This window comes from Nerophis lumbriciformis, linkage group LG32 (genome assembly GCF_033978685.3).
Source record: "Nerophis lumbriciformis linkage group LG32, RoL_Nlum_v2.1, whole genome shotgun sequence".
In the NCBI taxonomy this organism is placed as follows: domain Eukaryota; kingdom Metazoa; phylum Chordata; class Actinopteri; order Syngnathiformes; family Syngnathidae; genus Nerophis; species Nerophis lumbriciformis.
The window spans coordinates 3,018,283-3,028,032 of NC_084579.2; the positions used below are offsets into that span (position 1 = coordinate 3,018,283).

Sequence of the window (9,750 nt, forward strand, 5' to 3'; positions counted from 1 at the left end):
AGACAATCTTTGATGAATATCAATTAGACTTAATTTAATAATTGGTTACATTTGTAACAAGTACTACATGTGACTCACTATAGACAATCTATGATGAATGTACAGTATATGTCAATGAACTAAGTACTAACTGTCATTATAGACGATCTTTGATGAATGTACAGTATATGTCAATGAATTAAGTAATATACGATCTTTGATGAATGTACAGTATATGCCAATGAATTAAGTACCAACTGTCACTATAGACGATCTTTGATGAATGTACAGTATATGTCAATGAATTCACTATAGACGATCTTTGATGAATGTACAGTATATGTCAATGAATTCACTATAGACGATCTTTGATGAATGTACAGTATATGTCAATGAATTAAGTACCAACTGTCATTATAGACGATCTTTTATGAATGTACAGTATATGTCAATGAATTCACTATAGACGATCTTTGATGAATGTACAGTATATGCCAATGATTAAGTAAGTACCAACTGTCATTATAGACGATCTTTGATGAATGTACAGTATATGTCAATGAATTAAGTACCAACTGTCATTATAGACGATCTTTTATGAATGTACAGTATATGTCAATGAATTAATAGACGATCTTTGATGAATGTATAGTATATGTCAATGAATTAAGTACCAACTGTCATTATAGACAATCTTTGATGAATGTACAGTATATGCCAATGATTAAGTACCAACTGTCATTATAGACGATCTTTGATGAATGTACAGTATATGTCAATGAATTAAGTACCAACTGTCATTATAGACAATCTTTGATGAATGTACAGTATATTTCAAGTACCAACTGTCACTATAGACGATCTTTGATGAATGTACAGTATATGTCAATGAATTCACTATAGACGATCTTTGATGAATGTACAGTATATGTCAATGAATTAAGTGCCAACTGTCATTATAGACAATCTTTGATGAATGTACAGTATATGTCAATGAATTAAGTACCAACTATCACTATAGACGATCTTTGATGAATGTACAGTATATGTCAATGAATTAAGTACCAACTGTCACTATAGACGATCTTTGATGAATGTACAATATGTCAATGAATTCACTATAGACGATGTTTGATGAATGTACAGTATATGTCAATGAATTAAGTACCAACTGTCATTATAGACAATCTTTGATGAATGTACAGTATATGTCAATGATTAAGTACCAACTGTCACTATAGACGATCTTTGATGAATGTACAGTATATGTCAATGAAGTAATTAAGTACTGTCACTATATACCAAAGGTGTCCAAAGTGCATCTTTATTGGCCCCCAACATGCTGAGAAGATGAAATTAATGCTATAATATAATATAATATAATATAATAATGAGATATATTTGCCAGAAGTGACAAATAGTTTTGTGGCACGTGGGCTCCATCTAGTGGTCGGCCCGAGAATCAATGAAACATTCAGTGTGACTGTTCAATCTGTGTGCAATATTACAGTGATCAATAAAACCTCTGCCTTGTTTTTAATGACTATTTAGGCCTACTAGGCTACTGTATATTAAGTGTTTTCTACTTGGTGAACAAAGTTAAAAAAAACACTGACAACATCAAATGACTCGCTGCTTTCAAGCATCTTTTATGTACAAAATGCATCTTTTATTATCCATCAGTCAAGTGTGGACATGTGATGTATCAAAAGTAAAAAAACAATAAAAGACAAGAACATACAAATGTTGCTTTTCTTCTTTGTTTGTGGTGATGGACCATTTATTTCTTGTACACTAAAGTGTGTGTGTGTGTGTGTGTGTGTGTGTGTGTGTGTGTGTGTGTGTGTGTGTGTGTGTGTGTGTGTGTGTGTGTGTGTGTGTGTGTGTGTGTGTGTGTGTGTGTGTTAAAAGTAAGTTTGCAGAGGTTCTCCCAGGATGTTCTCCATCTCCTGAATCACCTTCTGAACCTGCTGCTCCACCTCCTCACACTCATCTGAAACACACAACAATTAAAGATGATGTGTGTGTGTGTGTGTTCTTGTATTTCTACCCTTCTTGAGACATGAAGGAGGAAAAGTATCTTCCATATGAGGAGGTGTGAACAAGTGATAACATAAATCAATAACATTGCATCTAATAGACAATGTCTCATTTGCACCCCTGCTGGTGACATCTATCAACATGTGGGTGGTCCCAAAAAAGGACCTCTGGGTCAACATATGAAATAACAAGTGTGTGTAAAAGTGTGAAGTGCTCCCCCTCTGGTCAACATATGAAATAACAAGTGTGTGTAAAAGTGTGAAGTGCTCCCCCTCTGGTCAACATATGAAATAACAAGTGTGTGTAAAAAAATGTGAAGTGCTCCCCCTCTGGTCAACATATGAAATAACAAGTGTGTGGAAAAAAATGTGAAGTGCTCCCCCTCTGGTCAACATATGAAATAACAAGTGTGTGTAAAAAAATGTGAAGTGCTCCCCCTCTGGTCAACATATGAAATAACAAGGGTGTGTAAAAAAATGTGAAGTGCTCCCCCTCTGGTCAACATATGAAATAACAAGTGTGTGCAAAAAAATGTGAAGTGCTCCCCCTCTGGTCAACATATGAAATAACAAGTGTGTGTAAAAATGTGAAGTGCTCCCCCTCTGGTCAACATATGAAATAAGTGTGTGTAAAAATGTGAAGTGCTCCCCCTCTGGTCAACATATGAAATAACAAGTGTGTGTAAAAAAAAAATGTGAAGTGCTCCCCCTCTGGTCAACATATGAAATAACAAGTGTGTGTAAAAAAAATGTGAAGTGCTCCCCCTCTGGTCAACATGAAATAACAAGTGTGTGTAAAAAAAATGTGAAGTGCTCCCCCTCTGGTCAACATATGAAATAACAAGTGTGTGTAAAAAAAAATGTGAAGTGCTCCCCCTCTGGTCAACATATGAAATAACAAGTGTGTGTAAAAAAATGTGAAGTGCTCCCCCTCTGGTCAACATATGAAATAACAAGTGTGTGTAAAAAAATGTGAAGTGCTCCCCCTCTGGTCAACATATGAAATAACAAGTGTGTGTAAAAAAATGTGAAGTGCTCCCCCTCTGGTCAACATATGAAATAACAAGTGTGTGTAAAAAAATGTGAAGTGCTCCCCCTCTGGTCAACATATGAAATAACAAGTGTGTGTAAAAAAAATGTGAAGTGCTCCCCCTCTGGTCAACATATGAAATAACAAGTGTGTGTAAAAATGTGAAGTGCTCCCCCTCTGGTCAACATATGAAATAACAAGTGTGTGTAAAAAAAAATGTGAAGTGCTCCCCCTCTGGTCAACATATGAAATAACAAGTGTGTGTAAAAAAAAAATGTGAAGTGCTCCCCCTCTGGTCAACATATGAAATAAGTGTGTGTAAAAATGTGAAGTGCTCCCCCTCTGGTCAACATATGAAATAACAAGTGAGTGTAAAAATGTGAAGTGCTCCCCCTCTGGTCAACATATGAAATAACAAGTGCGTGTAAAAAAAATGTGAAGTGCTCCCCCTCTGGTCAACATATGAAATAACAAGTGTGTGTAAAAAAATGTGAAGTGCTCCCCCTCTGGTCAACATATGAAATAACAAGTGTGTGTAAGAAAAAAAGTGAAGTGTTCCCCCTCTGGTCAACATATGAAATAACAAGTGTGTGTAAAAATGTGAAGTGCTCCCCCTCTGGTCAACATATGATATAACAAGTGTGTGCAAAAAAATGTGAAGTGCTCCCCCTCTGGTCAACATATGAAATAACAAGTGTGTGTAAAAATGTGAAGTGCTCCCCCTCTGGTCAACATATGAAATAAGTGTGTGTAAAAATGTGAAGTGCTCCCCCTCTGGTCAACATATGAAATAACAAGTGTGTGTAAAAAAAAATGTGAAGTGCTCCCCCTCTGGTCAACATATGAAATAACAAGTGTGTGTAAAAAAAATGTGAAGTGCTCCCCCTCTGGTCAACATATGAAATAAGTGTGTGTAAAAAAAATGTGAAGTGCTCCCCCTCTGGTCAACATATGAAATAACAAGTGTGTGTAAAAATGTGAAGTGCTCCCCCTTTGGTCAACATATGAAATAACAAGTGTGTGTGTAAAAAAAAAAAGTGAAGTGCTCCCCCTCTGGTCAACATATGAAATAACAAGTGTGTGTAAAAAAATGTGAAGTGCTCCCCCTCTGGTCAACATATGAAATAACAAGTGTGTGTAAAAAAAATGTGAAGTGCTCCCCCTCTGGTCAACATATGAAATAACAAGTGTGTGTAAAAATGTGAAGTGCTCCCCCTCTGGTCAACATATGAAATAACAAGTGTGTGTAAAAAAAAATGTGAAGTGCTCCCCCTCTGGTCAACATATGAAATAACAAGTGTGTGTAAAAAAAAAATGTGAAGTGCTCCCCCTCTGGTCAACATATGAAATAAGTGTGTGTAAAAATGTGAAGTGCTCCCCCTCTGGTCAACATATGAAATAACAAGTGAGTGTAAAAATGTGAAGTGCTCCCCCTCTGGTCAACATATGAAATAACAAGTGCGTGTAAAAAAAATGTGAAGTGCTCCCCCTCTGGTCAACATATGAAATAACAAGTGTGTGTAAAAAAATGTGAAGTGCTCCCCCTCTGGTCAACATATGAAATAACAAGTGTGTGTAAGAAAAAAAGTGAAGTGTTCCCCCTCTGGTCAACATATGAAATAACAAGTGTGTGTAAAAATGTGAAGTGCTCCCCCTCTGGTCAACATATGAAATAACAAGTGTGTGCAAAAAAATGTGAAGTGCTCCCCCTCTGGTCAACATATGAAATAACAAGTGTGTGTAAAAATGTGAAGTGCTCCCCCTCTGGTCAACATATGAAATAAGTGTGTGTAAAAATGTGAAGTGCTCCCCCTCTGGTCAACATATGAAATAACAAGTGTGTGTAAAAAAAAATGTGAAGTGCTCCCCCTCTGGTCAACATATGAAATAACAAGTGTGTGTAAAAAAAATGTGAAGTGCTCCCCCTCTGGTCAACATATGAAATAAGTGTGTGTAAAAAAAATGTGAAGTGCTCCCCCTCTGGTCAACATATGAAATAACAAGTGTGTGTAAAAATGTGAAGTGCTCCCCCTTTGGTCAACATATGAAATAACAAGTGTGTGTGTAAAAAAAAAAAGTGAAGTGCTCCCCCTCTGGTCAACATATGAAATAACAAGTGTGTGTTAAAAAAAAAAAAGTGAAGTGCTCCCCCTCTGGTCAACATATGAAATAACAAGTGTGTGTAAAAAAATGTGAAGTGCTCCCCCTCTGGTCAACATATGAAATAACAAGTGTGTGTAAAAAAAAATGTGAAGTGCTCCCCCTCTGGTCAACATATGAAATAACAAGTGTGTGTAAAAAAATGTGAAGTGCTCCCCCTCTGGTCAACATATGAAATAACAAGTGTGTGTAAAAAAATGTGAAGTGCTCCCCCTCTGGTCAACATATGAAATAACAAGTGTGTGTAAAAAAATGTGAAGTGCTCCCCCTCTGGTCAACATATGAAATAACAAGTGTGTGTAAAAAAAATGTGAAGTGCTCCCCCTCTGGTCAACATATGAAATAACAAGTGTGTGTAAAAATGTGAAGTGCTCCCCCTCTGGTCAACATATGAAATAACAAGTGTGTGTAAAAAAAAATGTGAAGTGCTCCCCCTCTGGTCAACATATGAAATAACAAGTGTGTGTAAAAAAAAAATGTGAAGTGCTCCCCCTCTGGTCAACATATGAAATAAGTGTGTGTAAAAATGTGAAGTGCTCCCCCTCTGGTCAACATATGAAATAACAAGTGAGTGTAAAAATGTGAAGTGCTCCCCCTCTGGTCAACATATGAAATAACAAGTGCGTGTAAAAAAAATGTGAAGTGCTCCCCCTCTGGTCAACATATGAAATAACAAGTGTGTGTAAAAAAATGTGAAGTGCTCCCCCTCTGGTCAACATATGAAATAACAAGTGTGTGTAAGAAAAAAAGTGAAGTGTTCCCCCTCTGGTCAACATATGAAATAACAAGTGTGTGTAAAAATGTGAAGTGCTCCCCCTCTGGTCAACATATGAAATAACAAGTGCGTGTAAAAAAAATGTGGAGTGCTCCCCCTCTGGTCAACATATGAAAGAACAAGTGTGTGTAAAAAAATGTGAAGTGCTCCCCCTCTGGTCAACATATGAAATAACAAGTGTGTGTAAAAAAATGTGAAGTGCTCCCCCTCTGGTCAACATATGAAATAACAAGTGTGTGTAAAAAAATGTGAAGTGCTCCCCCTCTGGTCAACATATGAAATAACAAGTGTGTGTAAAAAAAAAAAGTGAAGTGCTCCCCCTCTGGTCAACATATGAAATAACAAGTGTGTGTAAAAAAATGTGAAGTGCTCCCCCTCTGGTTAACATATGAAATAACAAGTGTGTGTAAAAATGTGAAGTGCTCCCCCATTGGTCAACATATGAAATAACAAGTGTGTGTAAAAGTGTGAAGTGCTCCCCCTCTGGTCAACATATGAAATAACAAGTGTGTGTAAAAATGTGAAGTGCTCCCCCTCTGGTCAACATATGAAATAACAAGTGTGTGTAAAAAAAAAATGTGAAGTGCTCCCCCTCTGGTCAACATATGAAATAACAAGTGTGTGTAAAAAAAAAAGTGAAGTGCTCCCCCTTTGGTCAACATATGAAATAACAAGTGTGTGTAAAAAAATGTGAAGTGCTCCCCCTCTGGTCAACATGAAATAACAAGTGTGTGTAAAAATGTGAAGTGCTCCCCCTCTGGTCAACATATGAAATAACAAGTGTGTGGGAAAAAAAAAAAAAGTGAAGTGCTCACCCTCTGGTCAACATATGAAATAACAAGTGTGTGTAAAAAAAAAAGTGAAGTGCTCCCCCTCTGGTCAACATATGAAATAACAAATGCGTTTAAAAAAATGTGAAGTGCTCCCCCTCTGGTCAACATATGAAATAACAAGTGTGTGTAAAAGTGTGAAGTGCTCCCCCTCTGGTCAACATATGAAATAACAAGTGTGTGTAAAAAAAATGTGAAGTGCGCCCACTCTGGTCAACATATGAAATAACAAGTGTGTGTAAAAAAATGTGAAGTGCTCCCCCTCTGGTCAACATATGAAATAACAAGTGTGTGTAAAAAAAAAAAAAAGTGAAGTGCTCCCCCTCTGGTCAACATATGAAATAACAAGTGTGTGTAAAAAAATGTGAAGTGCTCCCCCTCTGGTCAACATATGAAATAACAAGTGTGTGTAAAAAAAAAAAAAAAAGTGAAGTGCTCCCTCTCTGGTCAACATATGAAATAACAAGTGTGTGTAAAAAAATGTGAAGTGCTCCCCCTCTGGTCAACATATGAAATAACAAGTGTGTGTAAAAAAAAAAGTGAAGTGCTCCCCCTCTGGTCAACATATGAAATAACAAGTGTGTGTAAAAAAATGTGAAGTGCTCCCCCTCTGGTTAACATATGAAATAACAAGTGTGTGTAAAAATGTGAAGTGCTCCCCCATTGGTCAACATATGAAATAACAAGTGTGTGTAAAAGTGTGAAGTGCTCCCCCTCTGGTCAACATATGAAATAACAAGTGTGTGTAAAAATGTGAAGTGCTCCCCCTCTGGTCAACATATGAAATAACAAGTGTGTGTAAAAAAAAAAAAGTGAAGTGCTCCCCCTCTGGTCAACATATGAAATAACAAGTGTGTGTAAAAAAAAAGTGAAGTGCTCCCCCTTTGGTCAACATATGAAATAACAAGTGTGTGTAAAAAAATGTGAAGTGCTCCCCCTCTGGTCAACATGAAATAACAAGTGTGTGTAAAAATGTGAAGTGCTCCCCCTCTGGTCAACATATGAAATAACAAGTGTGTGGGAAAAAAAAAAGTGAAGTGCTCACCCTCTGGTCAACATATGAAATAACAAGTGTGTGTAAAAAAAAAAAAGTGAAGTGCTCCCCCTCTGGTCAACATATGAAATAACAAGTGTGTGTAAAAAAAAAGTGAAGTGCTCCCCCTTTGGTCAACATATGAAATAACAAGTGTGTGTAAAAAAACGTGAAGTGCTCCCCCTCTGGTCAACATGAAATAACAAGTGTGTGTAAAAATGTGAAGTGCTCCCCCTCTGGTCAACATATGAAATAACAAGTGTGTGGGAAAAAAAAAAAGTGAAGTGCTCACCCTCTGGTCAACATATGAAATAACAAGTGTGTGTAAAAAAAATGTGAAGTGCTCCCCCTCTGGTCAACATATGAAATAACAAGTGTGTGTAAAAAAAAAAAAGTGAAGTGCTCCCCCTCTGGTCAACATATGAAATAACAAATGCGTGTAAAAAAATGTGAAGTGCTCCCCCTCTGGTCAACATATGAAATAACAAGTGTGTGTAAAAGTGTGAAGTGCTCCCCCTCTGGTCAACATATGAAATAACAAGTGTGTGTAAAAAAAATGTGAAGTGCGCCCACTCTGGTCAACATATGAAATAACAAGTGTGTGTAAAAAAATGTGAAGTGCTCCCCCTCTGGTCAACATATGAAATAACAAGTGTGTGTAAAAAAAAAAAAAGTGAAGTGCTCCCCCTCTGGTCAACATATGAAATAACAAGTGTGTGTAAAAAAATCTGAAGTGCTCCCCCTCTGGTCAACATATGAAATAACAAGTGTGTGTAAAAAAAAAAAAAAGTGAAGTGCTCCCTCTCTGGTCAACATATGAAATAACAAGTGTGTGTAAAAAAATGTGAAGTGCTCCCCCTCTGGTCAACATATGAAATAACAAGTGTGTGTAAAAAAATGTGAAGTGCTCCCCCTCTGGTCAACATATGAAATAACAAGTGTGTGTAAAAAAATGTGAAGTGCTCCCCCTCTGGTCAACATATGAAATAACAAGTGTGTGTAAAAAAAATGTGAAGTGCTCCCCCTCTGGTCAACATGTGAAATAACAAGTGTGTGTAAAAAAATGTGAAGTGCTCCCCCTCTGGTCAACATATGAAATAACAAGTGTGTGTAAAAAAAATGTGAAGTGCTCCCCATCCGGTCAACATATGAAATAACAAGTGCGTGTAAGAAATTGAAATGCACCCCCTCTGGCCGATATTAATAAAAAATAAATATGTATATAGAGATGTACTGTAATAACTTGAAGTAAATAATGAAAATTAAAAACCAATTACAAAACAAAACAAAATGTTTTTACCCTTTTTTATATTTGCATCGTATGTATATATCATTACATTTAAAAAATTAAAGTTAAAGTAGCAATGATTGTCACACACACACTAGGTGTGGCGAAATTATTCTCTGCATTTGACCCATCACCCTTGATCACCCCCTGGGAGGTGAGGGGAGCAGTGAGCAGCAGCGGTGGCCGCGCCCGGGAATAATTTTTGGTGATTTAACCCCCAATTCCAAGCCTTGATGCTGAGTGCCAAGCAGGGAGGTAATGGCTCCCATTTTTATAGTCTTTGGTATGACTCGGCCGGGGTTTGAACTCACAACCTACCCATCTCAGGGCGGACACTCTAACCACTGAGCAGGTGTTCATGTTGTAAATAGAAATCTTTGTGTATGTGGAAATAGAAGCTCACCCTCCATGAGTTCTGCCAGGAAGGGTATGGTTTCAGGAAGCAGCAGCATGTAGTTCTCCTTCAGCTTGGCCGCCAGCTCCGTCAGCATGAGCAGCGAGGAGAAGCGCACCTGACAGGTGAGGAGACACAAAGATGGTGCTTCAGCAGTGTTTCTCACCTTCTTTATCATGGGGACTCAGTGACAAGGTCAAGTGGATGAGTGGAGTGTAATAT

The 9,750-nt window shown here is 37.4% G+C and overlaps 1 protein-coding gene across 4 annotated transcripts in view; it reads right to left on the bottom strand.

The window, feature by feature from the left end:
• Positions 1-1,778: 1,778 nt before the first annotated feature.
• heatr1 (HEAT repeat containing 1) overlaps positions 1,779-9,750 on the bottom strand; it is an 80,969-nt gene continuing 72,997 nt past the window's right edge. For all 4 annotated transcript variants that reach the window (XM_061926701.1, XM_061926699.1, XM_061926700.1 and 1 more), the window contains 2 exons: positions 9,538-9,646; positions 1,779-1,972 (listed from right to left, as the gene is read on the bottom strand). In XM_061926701.1, the coding sequence (XP_061782685.1) occupies positions 1,884-1,972; positions 9,538-9,646 (198 nt within the window). In that variant the 3' untranslated portion in view covers positions 1,779-1,883. The remainder of the gene's footprint in view (positions 1,973-9,537; positions 9,647-9,750) is intronic.